Below are 26,555 nucleotides of genomic sequence, written 5' to 3'. Positions count from 1 at the left end.
GACACTGAGGAACAGAGGGGACTTACTGGAGGATGTTTGAAAGCCTTCTATGGATTATGGGCTAAATTCAACCTATATTGCTGATGCTGTTCCTTAGAAATACTTATATTCACTGTTTGTCTTATCCTTGGGTAGAGATTGGGCCTAAGCCTGCATTGTCTGAGGGTACAGCGAATTTCTATGAATTATGACACTGTTTTCCCCTTCCTTTTCCTTTGTGTTTGTTTGTAGGGGGAAGGTAGGGTGACCAGATAGCAACTGTGGAAAAAATGGGACGGGTGGGGGGTAATAGGCCCCTATATAAGAAAAAGTTCCCCAAAACAGGACTGTCCCTATAAAAACGGAACATCTGGTCACTCTAGGGGAAGGCCATGGGGCTTCACGAAGAAATGTGGATTTGGAAGAGTTAATAGGGGAGGGAGTTAATAGGGGAGCTTTGGTTCAAGCAGCAAAGTCCTTTATAACATTTCTTTGTTACTATTTAAGGCTTGATGGTGCTGTTAGCAAGGGGCAGTGGGGTACAGAGCTGCATTGCCCTGGGATAGCACAGAGAGGCTTGGTGCTACACTATTCTAGCCTATCAACCCCCAGGCCAGCAGTACTAGGTAGCTAATGCATGGAGTTAGGGGCAGAGCTGTGTCCTTGCCTTCTCACCACCGCTCTGCCCCCATGAGGCACCATGTGCCTCTGGAAAAGTAGAGCGGACACACTCTAGAATTGTGTTTGGCCTTTACACAAGCTGTGCAAGGCTGTGTGTGACTTTTTTCTTCCTCCCATCCAACACTGCACAGCAGTATATGAGCCAAGCAGGACAAGGCCTTTGTTGTTGTTGTCGTTAAAAAGAGAGAAATCTGGCTCAGTCCTGGATTTCACTTTCACCTCCTTCCGCTTTTCAGCTTACATTTTTCTGCCTGTTTTCTTGTCCATTTCAGCTTGAAGCGGAAGCTGTTTTCCGTGCCATCACCATTGGCAGTCGAATCAACTGTCCGGTGTATATCACCAAGGTGATGAGTAAGAGCGCGGCTGATATCATTGCGCTGGCTAGGAAGAGAGGTATGGAACTCAGTGCATTCCCCTCAAAGGGGGCGTGCATTAGGTATAATTTACCAAATGGAAGCTCTAGCAACTAACCCAATTGCTGAATGCAGGGGTCAGTATCCACTGACTCAAATGGCTGCTGTTGTGCTAACAATTTGGTTTTGGGAAAATGGAAGTGAGACCCCACCACTCTATTCAACCTTGACACTCTCCTTCCTACTGCCCCTTCCTCCACCTACCTGAAATGTGCATCTTAATCCTCCCTTCTCACACGCTACCTCTTACCCTTATCCCAAGCTGCAGCTATTCATTCTTGCAAAGATTATCTTCTTCCCTTGTAAGGCCTAGCACGGACTCTCAGCCTTTGTGGGGCAGCTGCCAGAATGTATCTCTCTAGCATTTGCTGACAGTTACTGCTAGTGCTACAAAGCTTCATGAGCTAGCAGTGGGTGGGGGAAAATAGAACGCATGCACTGGACCTCAGAGGGAGAGGTTTTGCTCCCTGCAGTGTTGAGTGTCCCCCCCATGCTCTGCTCCTTCGTATTTTTAATACTCACCGGCTGCAAGTCCTGCTTTATTGCTGACTCCGCTCCTTGTCTCTCCTCTTAAGGCATGTTCTGTTCTTCTCAGTTGTCTCTGCTTTTCTCTTTTCTCTCATTTTCTTTCCTCACCGGGTCCTTTGCTGGTTCTATTTTTCTCCCTCAGCCTTCCACACTTCCAGCACCTCTCACTTACAGTTAGGCAGGTGAGAGGCAGGCCGCAGAGACATAGAAGTGCAAGGGAAGGGCCGCTGTGCTGCTCTATAGTGCTGTGGCGTATGGGTTACCTTGGGGATCACCAATGACAGGCCGCAGGAGCAGCAATTAATTTGACTCTGGAGCACTGGCACCTCAGCCACTGGGCAGTGCAACGAGGCCAAAGAGTGAGAGCAAACTCTCCTCTGGATCTTTAATGTGTCCCCTTCTGATCAGACTTGAGGTATACCAGGGAGAAAGCCTGCATTTCCGCTTGCTTGCGCTGCACATGGTCTGTGCGTACATAAAGAACTTCAGTCTCCAGGGTCTTCAATCCACTGCACAAACTCACTTAAAAACAGAGAAAAGATGGCGCTGATAAGATTATTGAAATTAAACACAATTTTGAACTCCTCTCCTCCCAGATTAGAGAATTTTGTAAATATTTCGATCAAAAGCATATGTGGCTTGGCAAGCTGCCTGATTAAATTTTTATAATACGGACAAAGCCAGGGCTGTTTAATTTCTTAGCAGTTATGCTGTCCATGTAGCAACATGTAAATTATGCATGGCTGTTCGCAGTAAGCTGCATAATGCATTGGCAAGTGGATTTTAACCATTTACTGTATATTCTTGCTTTTCCCCAGGTCCTCTAGTTTTTGGCGAGCCAATCACTGCCAGCCTGGGGACAGATGGGACACATTACTGGAGCAAAAACTGGGCCAAGGCTGCAGCCTTTGTGACCTCACCACCTCTGAGTCCTGACCCCACCACACCAGATCACTTGAACTCACTCTTAGCATGGTATAACCTTTAATTGTTTATAAACAGTCAGTCACATAAGTGCAAAACCCATGCCAGATGCAACATCTCGAGACTGTTCCAGAGCCCATTGAAGTCAATGGGTATATTTCCTCTGACTTCAAAGGGCTTTGAACCATTATCCTAATGTATAAAATTATGATGGACAAGAGATGTTAGGTTACAATAGAATTAGTCCTTAAGAACCCAATCTTGCTATCATTAAAGTTAATGGCAAAATTCCCATTGGCTTCAGTGGGAGCTGGGTCAGACTCAAAATTATTACTAAAAGAAGCTATAGTAAACTGACAGTGCAACTTTCTGAGGCAGGTTTCCTTGGCCTGCTTTATAGGCTGGAAGACTATGTTGTGTGCATAATGCACATACAGCAACAGAAGCATAACTAAAAAGAGCCTGCCTGTTTAATGCTGTAGACGTAGGGGAGAATTAGTGTTGTATGGGTGTATATTGTACAGATGTTAATCTACTGATCTATTGTGAAGGTGACAGAACAAACAGGACTTGATGTGAAGAGTGATATGTTATTTGCAATTTTAACTGAGGAAATGTGGTACAGGATTTATTCAGCAATGAGAGTTATTTATTATTAAAAAGCTTCCAGGTTGAAAGGTCAACAACCATCACTCTCACAACTTCCACCAAAGTAAATGTAACCCTGGTTTTCGGTGCATGCATCATCCCAGCCTTTAGGTAGTGCTTCGGTACACGAGAGAGAGGAGACTTGTGGACTTTCTCTTAGGTGATCCACTTCTTTCACTAGAGGACTCCTGGCAGGGAGGAGTAAGGTCAAGGCGGGAGCGTGGCCATTTCTAATGTAACGTTGCATTTGAAAGATAGATAGGAGTTTGATTCTTATGTGTTTTGCGTTAACCAGTGAGAAGGTGCCATATCTTGGTGCATCTTCTGCCCTGAACAGACCTCGTGTTGTACTTTTCCCTTGAGCTCTGCTAATAATAAAACAGTCCCACGCATCAACTTGTCCTTACGTGTGAAAATGCTTATTGTAATCTGCGTGCACGCATGTGCACACACATGAGCTCTTAGGACAGGGCCATGAGGCAGGAGGTTGTCTGGCAGCTAGGAGGCCTGATTTCCTGAGTGTAATTCCCAGCACAGGTAGAGAGACTTGTGCTAGCTCAGCTCGAGCTAGCATGGTAAAAATAGCAATGGGGAGGTTGTGGCACAGGTTGGTGGCTTGAGCTAGCTGCCCGTGTCCAAACCTACCTGGCAGCCTGGGTCTGAGCTCAGGTGATTAGCCCAAGCCACCACCAGTGCCGCAATGTCCATGCTGCTATTTTTAGTACTCCAACTTGAGCTGAGCTAGTGTGAGTCTGTCAACTAGGCTGGGAATCGCACCTCCCAGTGGCAGTGTCAACATTCCCTTAGGCCCCATCCTAGCTTACCCTCCTGTTGTGCCCCATCTCTATTGGTCCCAGACTGTTTCCTCAGCTGGAAACCAGCAGGGGTAAATGGTTCACATTTGGAGGGCAGCTGAGGGGTGGGGAGGAACTGGCATAAATGCCAGAGCAGCTTCATTTAGGGATTCAAGTTTGCATTTGGGAAGAAACAGACTGGGTATAGGAGGCTGTCAGCCCACTGATGGGAGGTGGGGGTGTGCTGGCTGTCTGCAAAGGGATCAGGAGATGGTGAGAGAGAGAGGAGGATTATCATCAGAGAGATGGGAGGGGGTAGGAACAGTGAAGAGATGGGTATCCCGCTGATAGGGGCTGGGAAAGGAGGGGTGGGAGCTGAGTTGTTTTGCTGAGAGTTTTCTGGAGGAGGTTAGTCATTCCAAGGGTTAGAAGGGGTAATATGACATCTGTCTGCCCACAAAGGTTCAGGTAGCTCTGAAAATGTTCAACAAGTTACCAGCAGTGTCTTGGCAACCTGGAATTGGGTATCACCTCCAGAAAGTGTGTACTGCTTCTAGCTCATTGCAATGCTTCTTTGGCTTAAGTGGTGGAGCTGCTGCTTTGGGGTGATAGGGGACTTTTGTTTGAGTCCCAGCAGGACAGAGTGCTCACAGTAGAGTGAGTAATTGTCTGCCAGCCAAGCCACTAGTTAACACCGGGAGGTGGCACTATGTCCCTAACTGTGCTGATTCCTGCTTCCAGAGACACCCGTACATTGGATGAAGTACATTTTTAGAAGAATTAGAAATGGTCATTTGCTTGCAGATCACGTTTCTTCCAGAAGTGAGGTTTCCCCACAGCAGGTTGACAGGTTATGTACATGGGTGATATAAAAGCATGGGGAGACATCTGTCTAGGTACTTGTACATCAGAGACTATGTCCATGCATCTCTGTATGTGCAGTAGAGGATGACTTCTGCTCAGTGACACCTGTGTAAATACAGAGTCACTCCACTGGTGCTGGACTTACACAGATGTTAATGAGAGCAGAATCTGGCCCTAAGTCAAATGTATGTTTGGTGGGGTTATACAGAATTTGGTTCATTTCTGACTGGTGCTGGCCTTGGGAGCAGATGAAATTAGCTCCCTTATTTGATCTTTCTGTTCATTAAAATGAAAACAGGAAAAAGGTCTTTTCTGGCCTGATCTTGCACCATTGACATCATTAGGAGATTTGCTGTTGAGTTCAGTGGGAACAGGATCAGACTTTTAACCAGCTCATGCAGCAATGTGTAAAAAAATCATTGTTTTTACTGCAGCAGACACAGCTGTGTGTTCTCCACAAGAGGCTTCCAACATATTAATAAGATGTGGGTCAAACTGGCATAGCTAAAATGGCAATAGAATTTTTAGAATTGTAACCCAGATAAAGCCATCTTTTAATACCAAAATCGTTCAAAAAGACTGGGAAATCAGGGAAATGTTCATTATGCTCCAAACATGCAGAAATGTCCCCCATTCCCCACTGGCTTAGAGTCAGAGATCTTACATGACAGCAGCTTAGCCTGCTTTCAGGTCTAATACTTTAAATCAATACATTGAAGCTTAAAAAAATCCTATATATTAATACTTTGCAGTGCATTTATATATGTTTCTTTACCCGAGAATGAATATGATTATGGTTAATAATATCTTCTATAGCACTTTTCATCAGTAGATCACACATTTTACAAGCATTAAACAAGCTTCACAACATAAGGTTAGCATGCTTTTGATGGTTGGTTGAAAATTTGCTGTTGAAACTGTTTTGACAGAAAACTGGATTTTTGACTGAACAAAAAATGTCTGCTTTCCACAGAAAATTTAGATATTTTTTGTTGAAAAACTGCCTGGAATCCAAAATACCACTGCGATGCCTCATGGGAGATGTAATTCGGAGACCTCATGCTCCCACACTTATGTATGGACTGGGCTCCCCAGCCAGACGCCATCTCCCATGATGCACTGCTTCCCCTCACCAAGAAATGAGATGGTGGTGCTTCATAGGAGATGTAATATGATCAGGCCACCTAGTCAATGAAGGAGAATGGGAGCATGACGCATCTGAACTACAAATCCAATGTGCCACCATAGTGACATTTCAGAAACAAAATATTTTAGTTTTTTGATATTTTTCACCAAAAACTCAAAATTTTTCATGGGAAAAAACAGAATTTTTCTGACCAGTTCTAATGTTTATACCCACTTTACTGATTAATAAACTCAAGCAATGGGACTGTTCGCGTGCTTAAAGTTAAGCATAGGTGAATGTTTTTTGTTGAATTGGGGCCTAAGTGATGCTCTTGAACTAAGAAGACTAAGCACTGTGGTCTCAGCAGAAAAACTTCACACAAAAGGCATATGGAACAAACCACTGGAAAAGGCAACTAAAATAAAGCATGGACAAGAGACAGAGAGAGTCCTAGACTGTTTCTGGTGCAGTGAATTAATAGTGTTGTGGAAAAAAGGACTGCATTGTAAAGATAAACTTGGAATGGGCAGGCCAATTGAGCTGGAGGAGGGTTTCTTGTCCCTACAATTGTATTTATTAATATGTGTAGAAAATTAAAGAATCCAGTATGTCAAATTAAACTTTCATACAACAAGACAGTGATGAGCTTAGAGGACAGGACAAGGACAAGATAAAATGGAAAGCAAATCCTGTGATGCCATTGGTGTGTTTAGTAATTTGCGGTAACACAAGAAAATCATTAATATAAAAATACTTTTAGTCTAATCACTCTTATTTCACTATTAACGAAGAGGTTTGTCTTCTAATCAAAGGCTCATGATGTTGCTTGATTCATTTTTTTGTGGATAGGAAAGGATCAGAAGATGATGCAGAAAGTTTCCCATAAGTGAATAGGATTGGCACCTCAGTAAATTGTACTAATGTGACAGATAACGGACCTTTTTCTTCATTCACTTGGTTATTTATAAAGCTGCTGGGATTTTAACCTCTGAATCTAAGGACTCTTGATGTTTGAAACCTGCAATTTACACACTAAGATGGGGAGGGACCACTGGTTCAAATCCTAGCATGGTCAGTGCAACCTTCATCCTTTGGAGACCGAGAAACTGCAGTGCAATATTATGTGAGGCTGAGACCTTCAAAGCTGAGGTGTTGTCTTTTTCTGGGGACAACTAATTGGTGTCAGAATGATCAGAGTGCAGGCTTGCCTGTTCATTCCCTGTTTTCTGTCAGAAGGTACAAAGAGAGAGCTTTTCTTGTACAAATTCCATGAAAAATTTATAGACCAAAAAAACCACAAAAAGCCATCTGGTATTCATCATGTTACTTTTATTTCACATGATTATGGATTTATCTTTAAAGTAGAATATTTAATACAGGGTTTTGTTAACCTTTGTTAACACTAATAATGGAGTCGTCTCCTCAGCCCTGTTGCGTGGGCTTTGTACCAGTTTCGTGGTGAAAAACAGAGCAAAACCCAGCTGATCTCGGCAGTAGTTGATTATCTTAACATGCCTGGATGGTGTAAAGCTGAGGACAGAGGGTTTTCTTAAGGAAAGGTGATCTCACCAGAGCACCCCTGCTCTTCAGTGATCCTTAGCCACCAGAATAGCATGTGGTGGCTGTTAGTGGCTAGCGTGGGTTAGAGCATGCGCCTCTCATGTCTAGATTTGAAAAAACAAATTCACACCCAACTTGATGGCAAGTGAGTCTGTGTATCCTGCAATATCAATACACCATGTGTTAACTCTTCTTAGTGGGGACCTGCAGGTGACGGGAAGTGGGCACTGTCCCTACAGCACTGCCCAGAAAGCCATCGGAAAGGATAACTTCACTATGATTCCTGAAGGAGTTAATGGAATTGAGGAAAGAATGACTGTTATCTGGGACAAGTCTGTCGTGAGTAATTGCTTATCTTTATAGACTAAGAATTGGCTGTTAGCTGGATAATGAAAGCCACGGGGCTCTATGCCAGCATTCATGTGGTTTCCCCATATTCTGAGAGCTCCTATAGAACAAGCTACCATAAGATTATTATTTATTTTTAAATACTTAGTAGGAATGCAGTTAAAAGCTTTGTATTTTATTTCTCTTTTACAATGGAAAAACATCATGTTTTATGAGTCCCGAGGCTTAATTGACTCTACATCATTTTTGGGTATTGTGTCAGATTGAATGTTTGGAGCTGACATAATAGTCAAAGCAGTTTAATGCTTTTGAAATAGACTTTGTATAAACTTGACAAATAGATCATTTAATTTGGGGAAATGTCACATCATTTTTGAGAAACTACAGATGGATGGGAACCAAAGCTTAAGGTTATAATATAAAGCCATTTAAAAGAGGACTTTTTGTGTAATTTATGCTGGAGTATTTTACAGCGTGATGTTGGCATAAGAGAGCAATTTGTTGGATGTTTCATGGATCCTAATATACAATGCATTCTCCCCACCCGTACACACAGGTGAAGCTGATATGCATATTACAAACTGTAAAACTCTGATTGCATTTATAGTGCACCTCTGACCACCTTACTTGGACTGTTTCCCCGTCCAACTTGCCAGGGACTACTGCTAGGATTCCAAACACTGAAGCAGCTTCAAATAGCTGCTGTTTAAAAGCAAAATGAACAAAACCCAATCAACCAGAGACATTTTTTCTTCTTTTCTCCCACAGAACATGGAATGTCAGCTGCAAAACTACATTGGGCTGAGAAGCAGTTGGGGTAACATTCAGTTGTGGACTTGGTAGCTCATGTTATATTTAGGCTAGAAACGGGTGTTGTTATACCATACAACAGGGAGAATGGTCTGGTTTTCATTGGGGCACGCTGCTCTTGTTTCTAGCTTGAGAAACTCCAAACATATTGGACTGTAAAATCACAACATTGTTCTGTCCAGCAAAGATTTTGTATGTCTTTATTAGATATTTCTAAAATTTGATCATTGATGATTTTTTCTCTCCCTTTAAGCCCTGTACAGTGGACTTGTGCTACTAAAGCAACCTGGATTTGCAGGTGTAGGGATAAGAATAAAGCAGTCTGATTTTTCAGGTATACTGCTGCTCCTTTATGCTCCTCTGGCAGTATAAAAGTGCCTTAAAGCAGATATAAATCATTTACACCGATATTCCACTACCTTCACATGTGAGACCGAGGGAAAGGAGACTTAGCAGAACTGAGACAAGCCTTTTATCTGTAATAAAACATGTAGCATACACAGCATACATGATGGTGTGGTCTGGATTAAGGGTTTAGTGGCTTTTGTTTGGGATGATGTGAATAACTCACTCATCTGTTTGCTGCTCCTGAATAATACAGACCTCACAAATTCATGCTAATAAAACCTTTGGACCATGCAACTCCATCCCTTATTTCCTCTGTCCAGTCTATCTACGCACATGCCCTTATATGTTGACATTACCAATTCTATCTCCATTTTGGAAGCATAATTTACTCATGTCAAATTGCTTGTAGGCTACAGGCAAAATGGATGAGAACCAGTTTGTTGCTGTTACCAGCACCAATGCTGCCAAAATCTTTAATCTGTATCCAAGGAAGGGCCGGATTGCTGTGGGCTCAGATGCTGATGTTGTTATCTGGGATCCAGATAAAGTGAAGACTATTACAGCCAAAAGCCATAAATCGGTAAGAGAAAAATTGCATATTGTCATTATAAACACAACTGCTTCGGAACGACCAATCTTCTAACGCAAATGAACTCCCAATGTGCTAGATACGTAAGAGCTGGATAATGTGATGTTCTGCATTAAAAAGTATGATTGTTCATATTAAGATGAAAGTCATTAAATCTGTTCTTTCAGAGAATAAGAAATTTACCACTTCAGTCCGGAAGGAATTTTTCCAGCATGTAGAATATTGTATAATTGGCTAAATGAATGGGCCAGTTCCCCAACAGCTGTTAATCAGCATAGCTCCACGGACATCAGTGAAGCCATGCCAATTTGCACCAACCTTGTAGCCAGCATCAGATTTTTAAAGGTATTCTGATGCCTAAAGATGCCAGTAGGCATGTAGTGGGATTTTCAAAAGCACCTAAGCAGGTTAGGTGCCTAAATCCTATTGATTTAGAAAGTCCCACTAGGTTCCTCCTTGCATCTTTAGGTGATTAAATACCTTTACAAATCTGACCCCAACCCACCCTTCTTTTCTTTTCTTTTCTTTTCTTTTCTTTTCTTTTCTTTTCTTTTCTTTTCTTTTCTTTTCTTTATTTTGCCTACTTCTGAAGCATGAGTTATCATCAATTGCCTGAGCAGATCGAAAAATGTTCTGAAATGTTATGCTTAATTCAATGTTTCTATAATCTGGGTTCTAGATTACGGATGGGTTTGGGTTTTTTGGTCTTGTTTAATTACGAAACTTTATAGTATATTTCTTTGATTCTGTGTCCCAATTTGCATAAAATACTAACTGTGTATTCTTTCCAAACACTTTGATCTTTGTGTAATGACTACACAAGGGACAGGATAATGGAGAATCAGGCCCATATGTTTGCTTTATTTTATCTAATCTAATCTAATTTACATATCAATCTAGTGGAAAGACAGGTGGATGTGGTAGTATCTTGTCTCTCTAATATCCTGGGACTGAAAAAGCTACAACGACACTGCATATGTATCTAGTCGGTATTTTACATCCTGTCCATCACCATACTGGGTCACAGTTCCATAAATATGACTGATTTTCATTAAATATTTGTGATAGTTTACTGGATAGCCAATAATATGTTTTATTTAAAAAAGGCTTACATGTTCAAAAATGACAAATAAGTTTGTGTGCCTCAATTTGTGTTTTCCCGACCTTAAACGGGGCTGAGCACACCAGTCTCTGAAAATGAGGCCCCTTTAAGATGTTTCAGGCGGGACACATTAAATCACTAGGCACTTTTGAAAATAAACACCTTGCTATCCAAGTATATTTTCTAGCTTTGGAGGGCAGGGGTGGTGCAGTGCAGAGAATAGATCTAAATCATTCAGGCTCCGATTCAGCAAAGCACTTAAGCACATGCTTATCCATAAGCATGTTCCCAAGTCTCATGCTTGTAGTTAAGCACTTGCTAAAGTGTTTTGGTGAGTCAGTGCCTCTAAGGGTTATGCAATTAGGGACAGCACATGTAGGCATACCCAAGCTAGTTTTAATTAAGCTAGCTTGCTAAATATAGCAGTGTAGCCACCAGCCATCAGCAGCACAGGCTAGCTGAGTACAATCTCACCTGGGACTCTAGGTCAGGGATGGGCAAACTTTTTGGCCCAAGGGCATATCTGTGTATGGCGGGCCATGAATGCTCATGAAATTGGGGGTTGTGGTATGGGAGGGGATGAGGGCTCTGGCTGGGGGTGTGGGCTCTGGGGTGGGGCCAGAGATGAGGAGTTCAGGATGCATGAGGGGGCTCCAGGCTGGGGCAGGGGGTTGGGGTGCGGTGAAGGTGAGAGCTCCAGCTGGGTGTGCGGGCTCTGGGGTGGGGCTGAGGATGAGGAGTTGGGGGTGCAGGAGGGTGCTCTGGGCTGGGACCGAGGGGTGCAGGATGGTGGGAGAACGATCGGGGTGGTGCAGGGGCTTGGAGCATGGGAGGGGGTCAGGGTGCAGGCTCTGGGAGGGTGCTTACCTCAAGCAGCTCCCACAAGCAGTAGCATGTCCCCCCCTCTGGCTCTTATGTGGAGGCACAGCCAGGCGACTCTGCACCCTGCCCTGTCCGTGGGCACCACCCCTGCAGCTCCCATTGGCCATGGTTCCCAGCCAATGGGAGCTGCAGGGGCAACACTTCAGGCGGGGGCAGCGTGTTGAGTCCCCTGGCTGCCCCTATGCATAGGAGCAGGAGAGGGGACATGCTCCTGCTTCTGGGAGCCTCACGGAGTGGGGCAAGCCCCGGACCCTGCTCCCCGGCGGGAGCTCGAGGGTCGGATTAAAACATCTGGAGGGCCTGATGCGGCCCCCAGGCCGTAGTTTGCCCACCCCTGCTCTAGGTATATACTCTGTTGGCTAGCCTATGTAGTCACCCATGTCACTGAGGCTACACTGATATTTTTAGCAAGCTAGCTGGATCAAAGATATCGCAGGTGTACCTACATGTGTTGAAAGAAGAAAAGGAGTACTTGTGGCTGCATCCGATGAAGTGAGCTGTAGCTCACAAAAGCTCATGCTCAAATAAATTGGTTAGTCTCTAAGGTGCCACAAGTACTCCTTTTCTTTTTGCAAAGACAGACTAACACGGCTGTTACTCTGAAACCTACATGTGTTGCAGTCACACCTCCCAACTGCAATGTAGACATACCCTAACTGACCTGTGTTTGATACGCAACAGGCTTGTATATTACTTTATCTACCCCAAAGCATTTTTTTGGTTTCTGTCCCTGGGGAGTAAGTGTATTTTGAACCCTTTGATTATGCGTAAAGATCGCATTTTCATCTAACCTTCAACAATGCAACTACTAAACGGAAATAAATAAATCTTTATGTGTGGAAAAGCAGTTATTTTTTCATCCAAACAAACAAGTGTGCTCGCACGTTTTGCAGGTGCTTTGCAGGTGCATTAGTGGAACCTGAATTAAAATAGGGCCATAAAAGTGTATTTCACTTTACCAAAGAAAAACAGACTTGAGATTGAGCTTGCATGGAGTTTTCAGTGGATGTCGTTTTATCCTCAGGCTGTTGAATATAACATCTTTGAAGGGATGGAATGCCATGGTGCTCCCCTGGTGGTCATAAGCCAAGGAAAGATTGTGTTTGAAGATGGAAATCTGCATGTAAATAAGGGAATGGGCCGTTTCATTCCTCGCAAACCTTTCCCTGAATACCTTTACCAGCGCATCAAAATCAGGAATAAGGTAGGTTCAAACTTGGCCTGTTATTTAATACTCCACATATCTTCTGGTCTCGCTCCAGGCTCTCTTGGAATCACACGAGAAAACATTTTGCATCATTATTCTCCTAAGTGAAATGGATCCATGTGGGACTGGAAACGCTGCCAAAAGACTATGGGCCACAACCTCAGCTGGTGTAAATTGATGTACTTTGACTTCAGTGGAGCTTCAGTGACTTACACCAGCTGGGAATCTGGCCCTGTATGTCTATGATGTACAGTCTTCTGAAGGAAAGAGAAAGATAATAGAAGGCAATTTTAGCTAACAACAAAGAACAAAGGACGACAATTTTTGCGGGGGTTGGGGTCAGGACTGGCTGTCATTTTAAATTGTTACATAACTTAGCATGTTGGATAAGCAGATCAAGTATTTCTGTTTCCCATGTACGTGCTACATTGGAAGCATTCATTGTATTTGGCATTTTATCAGCTTTTAACAACTGTTGTGGGCTGTCAAGGTTCCTCCCCGACTCTGAACTCTAGGGTACAGATGTGGGGACCTGCATGAAAAACCTCCTAAGCTTATCTTTACCAGCTTAGGTCAAAACTTCCCCAAGGTACAAAATATTACCCCCGTTATCCTTGGACTGGCCGCTACCACCACCAAACTAATACTGGTTACTGGGGAAGAGCTGTTTGGACGCGTCCTTCCCCCCAAAATACTTCCCAAAACCTTGCACCCCACTTCCTGGACAAGGTTTGGTAAAAAGCCTCACCAATTTGCCTAGGTGACTACAGACCCAGACCCTTGGATCTTAAGAACAATGAACAATTCTCCCAACACTTGCACCCCCCCTTTCCTGGGAAATGTTGGATAAAAAGCCTCACCAATTTGCATAGGTGACCACAGACCCAAACCCTTGGATCTGAGAACAATGAAAAAGCATTCAGTTTTTTACAAGAAGACTTTTAATAAAAAATAGAAGTAAATAGAAATAAAGAAATCCCCCCTGTAAAATCAGGATGGTAGATATCTTACAGGGTAATTAGATTCAAAAACATAGAGAACCCCTCTAGGCAAAACCTTAAGTTACAAAAAAGATACACAGACAGAAATAGTTATTCTATTCAGCACAATTCTTTTCTCAGCCATTTAAAGAAATCATAATCTAACACATACCTAGCTAGATTACTTACTAAAAGTTCTAAGACTCCATTCCTGGTCTATCCCCGACCAAGACGACTACAGACAGACCCAGACCCTTTGTTTCTCTCCCTCCTCTCAGCTTTTGAAAGTATCTTGTCTCCTCATTGGTCATTTTGGTCAGGTGCCAGCGAGGTTACCTTTAGCTTCTTAACCCTTTACAGGTGAGAGGAGCTTTCCCCTGGCCAGGAGGGATTTCAAAGGGGTTTACCCTTCCCTTTATATTTATGACACGCCCCCCAAATCTCAGCTAGGGTGAAACACTGGCTGGGATTTCTTCCTGGAGCTCTAGGAAAACAGAGTTAATAAGACACATGCATCTCTAAATATACTACCAAGTACATAAAGACTAACAATATTTTCCACATCTCAAGGACGATTTTAACCAGTTGATTCTGGGAAACTTTCACGGGAGAGTGCATCAGCCACTTTGTTAGAAGCTCCTGAGATGTGTTGGATGTCGAAATCAAAATCTTGGAGAGCTAAACTCCACCGAAGAAGTTTTTTGTTAGTTTCTTTGACGGTGTGAAGCCACTTTAGTGCAGCATGGTCGGTTTGCAGGTGGAAACGCCGTCCCCAAACATATGGGCGTAGCTTTTCCAGAGCGTAGACAATGGCATAACATTCTTTTTCAGTGACTGACCAGTTGCTTTCCCTCTCAGACAGTTTTTTGCTGAGAAACACTACAGGGTGGAATTCTTGATCAGGTCCTTTCTGCATTAAAACTGCTCCCACACCACGCTCGGATGCATCTGTGGTTACTAGGAACGGTTTGTCAAAGTCTGGGGCCCTTAGTACAGGGTCAGACATGAGTGTCGCTTTAAGCTTGTTAAAGGCCTTCTGACACTTTCCGGTCCACTGAACAGCATTTGGCTGTTTCTTTTTGGTTAGGTCTGTCAGTGGGGCAGCGATTTGGCTGTAGTGCGGTACAAATCGTCTGTAATAACCGGCCAAGCCTAAGAAGGATTGAACCTGTTTCTTTGACTTTGGGACAGGCCACTTTTGGATAGCATCCACTTTGGCCTGTAGGGGGCTGATATTTCCTTGACCCACCTGGTGTCCAAGGTAAGTCACTCTGTTTAGGCCTATTTGACACTTCTTAGCCTTAACAGTTAGTCCTGCCTCCCTTATGCGCTCAAGGACTTTTTGTAGATGTTCCAGGTGGTCTGCCCAGGAATCCGAAAATATGGCCACATCGTCAAGGTAGGCGACTGCATATTCTCCTAATCCCGCTAGGAGACCATCTACAAGTCTTTGGAAAGTGGCGGGTGCATTTCGCAGCCCGAATGGGAGTACATTAAATTCATACAGCCCGAGATGTGTGATGAAGGCTGACCTTTCCTTGGCAGATTCATCTAGCGGTACCTGCCAGTACCCCTTGGTTAAGTCCAAGGTAGAGATGAACTGGGCCCGTCCCAGTTTCTCTAATAGTTCATCTGTGCGTGGCATGGGATAGTTGTCTGGGCGAGTTACAGCATTTAGCTTCCGGTAGTCCACGCAAAAACGTATTTCCCCATCTGGTTTGGGAACTAGAACCACTGGAGATGCCCATGCACTTTCAGAGGGGCGGATTACACCCATCTGTAACATATCCTGGATCTCCCGTTCTATAGCAGTTTTAGCTTGAGGAGACACCCGGTAAGGTTGGACCCTAATTGGGTGAGCATTACCTGTGTCAATGGAGTGGTATGCCCGTTCAGTCAGTCCTGGGGTGGCTGAGAACGTTGGCGCGTAGCTAGTGCACAGCTCCTGGATCTGCTGTCGCTGCATACGCCCAAGGGTCATGGAGAGGTTCACCTCTTCCACACCACCAGCACATTTCCCTTCGTAGTAAACACCTTCAGGCCACTCAGCATCGTCTCCTCCCTGGGCTGTAAACTGACAAACCTTTAATTCTCTGGAATAAAAGGGCTTTAGAGAATTAATATGGTACACCTTAGGCTTTCGGTTGGAGGTGGGGAATGCTATGAGATAATTAACAGCTCCCAGGCGCTCCTGGACCGTGAATGGCCCTTCCCACGATGCTTCCATTTTATGGGCCTGGAGCGCCTTTAAGACCATGACCTGGTCTCCTACTTTGAAGGAACGCTCTCTGGCATGTTTATCATACCAGGCTTTTTGCTCTTTTTGAGCATCCTGTAAGTTTTCTCTAGCAAGGGCTAAAGAGGTTCGGAGGGTGTTTTGTAGGTTGGTTACAAAGTCCAGAATGTTAGTTCCTGGAGAAGGTGTAAATCCCTCCCATTGCTGCTTCACCAACTGCAATGGCCCCTTAACCTCACGGCCATATACAAGTTCAAATGGGGAAAACCCTAAACTGGGATGTGGTACAGCTCTGTAGGCAAAGAGCAACTGCTGCAATACTAGGTCCCAATCATTGGAGTGCTCATTTACAAATTTACGTATCATGGCCCCCAAAGTTCCATTAAACTTCTCCACCATGCCATTTGTTTGATGGTGGTAAGGAGTGGCAACCAAGTGATTTACCCCATGAGCTTCCCAAAGGTTTTTCATAGTTCCTGCCAGGAAATTAGTCCCTGCATCTGTGAGGATGTCGGAGGGCCAACCTACCCTGGCAAAAATGTCTGCTAGTGCCTGACACACACTTTTAGCCCTGGTGTTGCTTAGAGCTACTGCTTCCGGCCATCGGGTGGCAAAATCCATGAAAGTCAGTATGTACTGCCTTCCTCTGGGTGTCTTTTTCGGAAAAGGACCCAGAATATCCACAGCTACTCACTGAAATGGAACTTCAATGATGGGGAGTGGCTGGAGAGGTGCTTTGACCTGGTCTTGGGGTTTTCCCACTCTTTGGCACACCTCACAAGACTGGACATAGGTAGAAACATCCTTGCCCATTCCCTCCCAGTGGAATGATCCCCCCAAGCGGTCTTTGGTCCTGTTCACCCCAGCATGGCCACTAGGGTGATCATGGGCTAAGCTCAAGAGCTTGGCCCGGTATTTAGTTGGAACTACCAACTGTCTCTGAGGATGCCAGTCTTCCTGGTGTCCACCAGAAAGAGTTTCCTTGTATAAAAGTCCTCTTTCTACAACAAACCTGGATCGATTAGAAGAGCTGAGAGGCGGTGGGTTGCTCCGTGCCGCCGTCCAAGCTCTCTGGAGGCTTTCATCTGCTTCCTGTTCGGTCTGGAACTGTTCCCTTGATGCTGGAGACATCAGTTCCTCATGGGATTGTGGACCTAGGCTTGGTCCCTCTGGAAGCGATATAGAGGATGAAGCTGTTTCTGTTGACTGTGAACCGCTCTCCGCTGGTGCACTTTGTTGGGATTCAGGCTCCGGCTGAGCCTCTTGTGTAGGGTTATCGGCTGCTGCCAGTTCAGGTTCGGTGGGGCCCTCTGGTGTTGAGGTTGCAAGTACTGGATTCAGTGCTGACACTGGGTCTGGTGTTGGTTGTTCGGCTGGTTCCGGTTCTGGGACTGGTTCCGTCTGGGTCTCTGGGACTGGATCCACTACTGCTGTTGCAGACATTGGCCTGGGGTCCAGGTCCATCACCTCTGACTGGGTCCTGATAGAAGTTTCCGGAACAGAGCTAGGCCTCACGGCTTGTTTAGCCTGGCTGCGGGTGACCATTCCCACCCTCTTGGCCTGCTTCACATGATTGGCCAAGTCTTCCCCCAACAGCATGGGGATGGGATAATCATCATAGACTGCAAAAGTCCACATTCCTGACCAGCCCTTGTACTGGACAGGCAACTTGGCTGTAGGCAAATTGAAAGAGTTGGACTTGAAGGGTTGAATCGTCACTTGGATCTCTGGGTTGATTAAATTGGGGTCCACTAAGGAAGCATGGATAGCTGACACTTGTGCTCCGGTGTCCCTCCACGCGGTGACCTTCTTCCCGCCCACACTCACAGTTTCCCTCCGCTCCAAGGGTATCTGGGAGGTATCTGGGCCTGTGGACCTCTGGTGGGATTCCGGTGCAATGAACTGTAATCTGTTGGGGTTCTTGGGGCAGTTGGCCTTTACATGCCCCAGCTCGTTACACTTAAAACATCGTCCAGCTGACGGGTCACTGGGGTGAGGAGGGTTGCTGGAGAACGGGGTGGTGGGACGATAAGGGGTCTGGAGGGTTCTTTGGGAGGTAGGTGGGGCTTTGGGCGGCCCCCGGTAATAGGGTGTGGTCTGGGGTGGTCCCTTCTGGTCTCCGCTCCAACTGCGACCAGGTTTCTTCTTCTCTGCCACCTCCACCCATCTGGCTCCAATCTCTCCTGCCTCAATTACAGTTTTGGGTTTCCCATCTAGGATGTATCTTTCTATTTCCTCAGGAACACCCTCTAAGAATTGTTCCATTTGCATTAGGAAGGGCAAATTTACTGGAGATTCAACACTTGCTCCTGATATCCAGGCATCCCAATGTTTTACAATGTGGTAGGCATGTCGGGTAAATGACATGTCTGGTTTCCACCTTAGGGCTCTGAACCTCCGACGAGACTGCTCGGGTGTTATCCCCATTCTGACTCTCGCCTTGGATTTAAACAGTTCATACTTGTTCATATGTTCTTTAGGCATTTCAGCTGCCACCTCAGCTAAGGGTCCACTGAGCTGCGGCCTCAGCTCTACCATGTATTGGTCAGTAGAGATGTTGTACCCAAGGCAGGCCCTTTCGAAGTTTTCTAAGAAGGCCTCAGTATCATCACCTGCCTTGTAGGTGGGGAACTTTCTGGGATGGGAAGTGGTACCTGGAGAAGGATTGCTAGGGTTTGTTGGTATATTCTGCTGGGCCTTTATCCTCGCCATCTCCTCCACATGCTTCCTCTCTTTTTCCTTCTCCTCCTCCACATGCTTCCTCTCTTTTTCCCTCTCCTCCTCCACATGCTTCCTTGCCTCCATTTCCCTCTTGTGGGCAGCCTCTTGGTGTTGTTCTGCCTCCCTTTCTTGTTCCTTCTTCAGCTGCATGAGTTCTATCTGTCTTTCATGTTCCCTTTGTTTTTCCTCAGCCTGAAATTTGGCTAATTCCAGCTGTAGTCGAGCTGAGGATTTGGCCATTCTAACCTCTCTGTTTTTAACTAACTTTACACCCGAGGTTTAGAAATAAACAAACAAAACTTAGCTGTAAAATTTTGCTGTGCTGGAATAGAATACCTATTCTCTGATAGTGATTGTCAGCCTACAGAAAAAGACAATTCCCTTGTCTCTGCTCTGGGCCCAAATTAAAGCAAAAAACCTCCAACTACTTGGAAACCTGCTTACCCAGCCCAAAAAAAAAAAATTTCTTTTCAAACCTGTGCTCCTTGTAAAACAAACAAACAAAAAAATCAAAATCCTAAAAAAAACCCTGCCACTTTTGTCTCCAGGCAAATGGGTAGAGCACACCACCCCTATTTACTTTTAGGAAGAAAAGAAAAAAAAACCTCTGGGTTGGAAGACTGTGAATTTCCCTGCAGGAGTTAAGTACCCTGCCTCCAGGCAAAGAAAACCTGCAATTCACAAGATAATCCCCTTTTGTCTCTGCTTGGCCACAAAGCAGAGAGAAACCAAGCTGCTTTCAGTTTCAAAGCTGCTTTCTGGACTTTCTTTCCAAAGAAAAAAAAATTTCCTTTTTAAAATCTGTATTTCTAGTTCAAAAAATCTCAACTGGATCTCAAATGATTTCAGGTTAATCCCACCACTGTGCCACCATGTCAAGGTTCCTCCCCCACTCTGAACTCTAGGGTACAGATGTGGGGACCTGCATGAAAAACCTCCTAAGCTTATCTTTACCAGCTTAGGTCAAAACTTCCCCAAGGTACAAAATATTACACCCATTATCCTTGGACTGGCCGCTACCACCACCAAACTAATACTGGTTACTGGGGAAGAGCTGTTTGGACGCGTCCTTCCCCCCAAAATACTTCCCAAAACCTTGCACCCCACTTCCTGGACAAGGTTTGGTAAAAAGCCTCACCAATTTGCCTAGGTGACTACAGACCCAGACCCTTGGATCTTAAGAACAATGAACAATTCTCCCAACACTTGCACCCCCCCTTTCCTGGGAAATGTTGGATAAAAAGCCTCACCAATTTGCATAGGTGACCACAGACCCAAACCCTTGGATCTGAGAACAATGAAAAAGCATTCAGTTTTTTACAAGAAGACTTTTAATAAAAAATAGAAGTAAATAGAAATAAAGAAATCCCCCCTGTAAAATCAGGATGGTAGATATCTTACAGAGTAATTAGATTCAAAAACATAGAGAACTCCTCTAGGCAAAACCTTAAGTTACAAAAAAGATACACAGACAGAAATAGTTATTCTATTCAGCACAATTCTTTTCTCAGCCATTTAAAGAAATCATAATCTAACACATACCTAGCTAGATTACTTACTAAAAGTTCTAAGACTCCATTCCTGGTCTATCCCCGGCCAAGACGACTACAGACAGACCCAGACCCTTTGTTTCTCTCCCTCCTCCCAGCTTTTGAAAGTATCTTGTCTCCTCATTGGTCATTTTGGTCAGGTGCCAGCGAGGTTACCTTTAGCTTCTTAACCCTTTACAGGTGAGAGGAGCTTTCCCCTGGCCGGGAGGGATTTCAAAGGGGTTTACCCTTCCCTTTATATTTATGACATGGGCGAATTAGATTTAGTTGGGTTGTTTTTGTATATAAAACACAAAACTTTCCGGCCTTTCTCTTTTGTGAAGCAGGTGGCTCGGGACAGATGTTTTAGCAAATGAAATGCATACACCATGCAAAGTGTCCTATTTGACCCTGACTAGGTCAGTTCTGTTTTCAATTTATACCAATGCGGCTCCTCTGGAGCCAATAAATAGGGCTTGTTACTAGATGTGAATTGTCTGAAAATTCTCTTTTGTTGTTCTTGTACAATGAGATCTCTTTGTCAGGGAACACAAACATCAGTGAAGAAAAGGCTGCTTTTTGGTTGTTTTTACTCTAATTTTTTTTTTTTTACTATAAAAATTTTATATAATAGATTACAAAGGGCAGCAATTGAAACGTACTGTAAGCAGTTTGAGATGGCAACCCACTTCTTTCAAAGGCCTTTTCTCCTCACCGTTCTCTTCATACAAGTGGTGTCAAATTATAGAATTCAACATATCGGCTCCTTTGGAAAAAAAAATTACCAACAGGACATATGCATCAGCTAAGATGTGCTGCAAACATTGCTGCCCAGTCAGGGTTTCTGTCTCATCACATTGCCTACTTGAATTAGAGACTTTGAAACATGGACCTGCCTGTCAAGTGTCTGGCACTCTGAGGGTATGTCGATACTGCACCCAGGAGCGAGCCTTCCTGCCTGGGTCCACGGACTTGTGCAGTGGGGCTTGTGCTAGAGTAGAATAGCTGTGTAGGCAGTGCTTTGACATTCTGTCTGGGGCTGGACATTGCGTTCTCAAGCCCACCTTTCTCCCAGGCTTGAGTTCACTGCAGGAGTTAGGCTAGTAGCTCACTGTAGGAGCTGGATTTTGGGGAAAGACCTTTGTTTTCTGGTGGCTAGTTAGGTGGAGGGGAAGCAGGGGTGAGCACTGACTTTGGTGCTCTTAGAGCTCCCTCTGCTGACTGATTCCTGGAAGTGAGACTGACCTCTGAGGCATGTTCCCACCACTGCTTCTCTTTCTCTCATGTAAAATCAATGAAATCCCTTTATTTTAAAACCTACTGACGATCAAATCCACTGTGTGGTCCTCATTCGAATACCCTTGCACAACAAAGTAATATGTGATAGAACATCAAACAAGGATCTACACAGCAATTTCTGTCACAGATAAAACCCTGGAATATTTACAGGGGTGTAAACTCCTGCCTTTGTGACATCCCCCTTGCTGTGTTTGGTGTCTGCTTCCTCTGCTGTCTGTGGTGCTTCACTCTCCTGGTAGAGAAGGTATACATTTGGGGAACATCGCCAATGTTATCTTTGGGTCAGGCTGCATGACAGCTTAGCTGTGATCCTGATCCTTCTGTCATTGACAACACTGGAAACACTTACATTGACTTAAATGGGAGCAGACTCAAGCCCTCTTCTCAACAACCAGGCTTTCCTATATTTCCATGTCTCTTTCTCAAGAACATATAGGGGGCGATCTTTCTAAAATGTCTTCTAAAATCCTTAGACTGAATATCCAAATAAGCACTGCAAATTCGTTGGAATGCTTTTTTGAGAGCCTTGGGTTCTGTAAGACAACTTTTCCTGAGGGGGACACACCTCCAGCTCTTCCAGTTATTACCTTTGATAGCGGTAATATTGTTTTGTAGATTCATAGGTTTTGAGGCCAGAGGGGAACATTATGATCATCTAGTCTGACCTCCTGCATAACATTCGTATGAATATTACAGAGCTAGTGCCTAAAGGTCATCAGCTGAGACAAGGGTCCCATTGTGCTAGGTGCTGTACAGACAAGCAATAAAAGGCAAGGCCTGTTCCAAGGAGCTGACAAATTCTCATGATTTATGTATGAGTAGAGCTAGTTGAAAGTTTTTTCAAACTGTTTACCAAAAAAAAAAGAAAAGATTGTCACCATTTTTCAACCTGGTCTAATGATGAGAGACAACAGGAGGGTAAAACAATTGAACAGGGTTGTGAGGAAGAAAAGAGAACAATGATATAATCATGATTAGTATAATATGGGTTGTATAATATAGCATAATAGGACACCACCAGCTGTCCTAGCCATTGTTAAGTTTTCGGTAGGTGTCATGGCAGAGGTGAATGTTAAGGCTGTAGATAATACTGTCCATTTCTCAGATGATACTATGCTCTTGTTCCAATAAAGGAAAATGCACCTTTTGTTCATTGACAATGTGGCACCAATACGCTTTGCTAGGTATACTTGTGCCAGTACGTAGTTTTGGAGAACACAAATTCCAGACCTCCTGCATTAAATCCAGCTGTCCCACCATGTGATTCTTGAAGTAGACTATTATTTCTTTGGGAACAACGTTGGAAACATGACTTTGGATAAAATTGACATATATAATAGGTTTTTATAATAACCTTTTAAAAGTATAAAACAGCCGTATAAACTCAGATAAAACCACTGACATGCTTTTTTACTTGGGGACTGTAAGTGAGTGTGGCCATCCCTCTGCATCGGCCTCTGAGGGAGGCCACGCCTCTTCGCAGTCTGGTCTGCTGGAATACTCTCAAAACAAAGAAAGGGGGAATTAGCGGTATTCGATGGGCCCTGGCCTTCAAACAGGCGGGGCTGCAAACCCTGGGCTCTGGCCGACGGTCAAGACAGGGTGGTAACAAGTTATAAGCCCAGCCCTCAAGCAGTCTGGCTGCAGTCAGGCAGAGCTGTAGCAGTTCATGCAGAGCAGGGCAGCACACAGTCAGGACTCTGGCCTGCAGTCAAGCAGAACTGTGGCACCAAATACAGTCTATGGGGCTCTGTCAGGGGTGAGCCCAAGCACAGTCTGTTGTCCTAGCTCTGGTGGGTGACAGACAAGTGCAGGTCTCTTGGCCTAAGGAGGGGGAGTACTGCCACCCCAGGGGGAGCGGTGGCAGGGAGAGGAGGACCCACTCCATTGTATCCCAGCCCAGGGCCCTAACAGTGGCAGAGTGGTCTGCCACTGGGCCAGCGGGGAATCCACTCGCAACACGCTGACCATGTTTCTGGCAGCAACACAGCCAGACGGTAGTCTGGTTCCCCTGGGCTCCTTCCTACTCTCCCCCTCGGGTGTAGCTGCATTCAGGGGTTGTCCTCAGTCTTCCTGGGATACACCGCCAAGGGTAGCGGTAGCAGCTCCTCAGCGTTGGGAGTGGCAGATCTCTCTGGAAGATCAGGCAGGTCCTTGGGGCAGCCACGGTTCACCTCAGCATCCCACTCCAGCAATGGAGAAGAAGCTTGGGGAACTGAGCTGCTAGGCCGGCTTTTTCTACTTCCTCTTCCTGCCCTACCCCTTTGCTTCCGGCGTGTGCAGCATGGCCCTCCTAGTTCTGCCCACCAGGAGGCTTGAGGTGTTCCTTCCATGTCCACCTCTGAAGGAGGCCATGCCTCCTCGCTACAGGGACTGTATATGATACAGCTCCATACATACTGTGAACTCTATGTGTGACTGAATATACTGTCAGGTGGGAATATCAGTGCATTCAGTGTTTGAGTTGTTCTGTTCTTTTATTTTAGGTAACAGGATTGCAAGGGGTGTCCAGAGGAATGTATGATGGGCCAGTGTATGAAATCCCAGCTACGCCAAAATATGCAACGCCTGCACCTTCAGCTAAGTCCTCCCCTGCCAAAAATCAGCCTCCACCAATCAGAAATCTCCACCAATCTAATTTCAGCTTATCAGGTAAACCAAAATGATCGATTATGAATATCTGAAAAACCTTGAGTACTAATCATAATTCTAAAATACCCCATGTGTCTCACCATTTAAGCCAAAGCACCATTGCAGGATATTCCCTCACATAATAAGTAGACTAGAAATATGATTTTGGGGGGATTATTCCAGACAACTTCTCTCCTCAGAGGTTAAATTTTGATGCGATGTAACTATAACATCCAAAAGTCAGCAGTAGAATTAGTACACCAGTGGTTCTTATCTCTTTAAGAAATTGTAATGGATGGTCAATTGCAACCCATTCCAGTGAGAAACAAGAGCAATGCTTTTATCCCTGAAAAGTCCCACCTTTAGGAGTCCAATTAAACCATTCAAAGAGAAGAAATAGTAGCGAACCCAAGGAAAATTTCTGATTTTTCATGTTTTTGGCAGTTTGTAAAGTTTGATACACCCATACATTGGGGTACTAGTGAGACTGAGCATGTACAAATATACAGGAACACTTTTGCTTGTGCACTTATAAAATTTTTCCCTCATAGTGATAACTTGTGGGTGGGATTTTCAAAAGCATATCAGCAAGCCTTGTGATTCTTGTGATCACTTAGGACCATATTGTTAAAGGTATTTGGGCATCTACCTACCATTGAGTTCAATGAGAGTAAGGCACCAAAACATCTTTAAAAGTCTGGTCCTTAGACACTTTTGAAAATCCCTACCCATATTTATATAGCATTTTCATGCAGAAATGTCAATGCATGCCACAGAGACAAATTATTACCTAGAATAGTAACCTGTTCTGATCCCTCAAAAAGAATCCACTCACAAGGCATTCACTCGTCTGTGGAAGTGAATGGAACTCTATTCAAGACAATAACGATCTAAAAATAGGTTCTAGAGATGAAAGGTCAAAACAAAGTGGCAAAAACATTGAATCCTGGATAGAACCAGTCAGGTGAAAATTCACCGTTGATTGGATTTTTTTCTTCAGATGTTTCTGTTCCCATTTTATTAACTCTGCTGCTTTGCTGGCTGGATTGCTATTTTACAGGTGCTCAGGTAGATGACAACAACCCTCGTCGCACTGGACACCGCATTGTTGCGCCCCCTGGTGGTCGCTCTAATATTACCAGTCTTGGCTGAACAGAGATGATGGGCAGAATGGCAAGAATGAAGGATCATGGGAATAATGTCTGTTCCCTTTGATGTCCATGTTATTGAACCCACAGTTTTATTCGGTACTAATGAGGGGAAAATGAGTTGTCTTTTTGTTTTTCTTTTGTTTTTCTTTTTTTTTCTCTTTTTTTTTATATTTGCATAGGAAGAGGTGATAATAGTGTGGTGTATTTGCTTGGAACTACTTGCCTCACAATTGTGCTTTCTTGCCATAGTCACCTTAAAGCATGGTGCTTCCATTGCCCCTTTCGTGACTACAGGTTTTAGCTTTGTCTTGTAACTAAATGATGGTTCCTTTGCACCTGTTAGCTGTACTAGAGTAGTAAATGCATGTTACTAAGTTATTTATGCAAGTTGCAGTCTGTGAGTGCATCTGTTTAGAACACGTTGCCAATAATTGACACAATGCCAAGATCAATGCCCCTAAAATACATAAGAAGGAAGAATGCAGACATTTTTAAAGTATGCAGTAGAATAGCGTAAGTGGCTTCTGTTAATATCTTTAATTTATTATAAATCCATGAAGCACTGCTCCCAGATACAAAGAAACAACTTCAAAATGTGTAATGACAACGTGGCCTCTGTAGCAATTCTCATTATCCACTAAAGTACATTCCAAGTATGTGTCTTAATTGTTTTCATTTTAGACGGAGCCATAACTTCTACGCAGCAATGCCATTGCCATCCCATTCAGAGATTTCTCCAGCTGGGCAGTAGTGCTCTCCTTGTGCATGAGTGTTTTGGTACTTAAGAATAACTCAGATTACCGTTGGATTTTTAAACTTTTTTGTACAAAGTTTTTCCTTTGTAATCACATGCATTTTTACTTATTATACCCTATCAGATCTACTAGTTGTGGTTCTATTTCTGAATTCAAAGCTTGTGAAATAAAGGAAATGAAAAGATCATTAAGTGTCTTTCTCTGCCTTCCAGTGCTCTTGCTCACCAAAATGATTTTTTTTTACAGTGGAGGTGTTCCCTGGCTAACCAGAGGAAATTTTCTTCTGGGTCTACATCATTTGAAACTGCATCCTCAAAGCACAAAGATCGTTCATGTATAACTTTCTGCACACACTTGAAAATTGTTTTTGCATGTTCCAATTCAGCTGAGCTGAATAGAGTTTGTGGTAAGAATATAAACAGTTCTAGTTGCCTGATCTTTGGCCCACTA

The 26,555-nt window shown here is 44.1% G+C and overlaps 1 protein-coding gene across 2 annotated transcripts in view; it reads left to right on the top strand.

Annotated features, from left to right (window-relative positions):
* The window catches only part of CRMP1 (collapsin response mediator protein 1), a 68,681-nt gene extending 42,389 nt beyond the window's left edge, over positions 1 to 26,292 (top strand). For both annotated transcript variants that reach the window (XM_084625586.1, XM_084625587.1), the window contains exons 8-14: positions 933 to 1,053; positions 2,420 to 2,576; positions 7,715 to 7,856; positions 9,433 to 9,603; positions 12,621 to 12,800; positions 24,055 to 24,220; positions 25,260 to 26,292. In XM_084625586.1, coding sequence (XP_084481712.1) covers positions 933 to 1,053; positions 2,420 to 2,576; positions 7,715 to 7,856; positions 9,433 to 9,603; positions 12,621 to 12,800; positions 24,055 to 24,220; positions 25,260 to 25,351 — 1,029 coding nt within the window. In that variant the 3' untranslated portion in view covers positions 25,352 to 26,292. The remainder of the gene's footprint in view (positions 1 to 932; positions 1,054 to 2,419; positions 2,577 to 7,714; positions 7,857 to 9,432; positions 9,604 to 12,620; positions 12,801 to 24,054; positions 24,221 to 25,259) is intronic.
* The last annotated feature ends 263 nt before the right edge of the window (positions 26,293 to 26,555 follow it).

This window comes from Lepidochelys olivacea (assembly GCF_965140295.1).
Source record: "Lepidochelys olivacea isolate rLepOli2 genome assembly, chromosome: 4".
Taxonomy (NCBI): Eukaryota; Metazoa; Chordata; order Testudines; family Cheloniidae; genus Lepidochelys; species Lepidochelys olivacea.
Note: the sequence above shows the minus strand (reverse complement) of the source record. Positions and strands in the feature narration are given on the sequence as shown.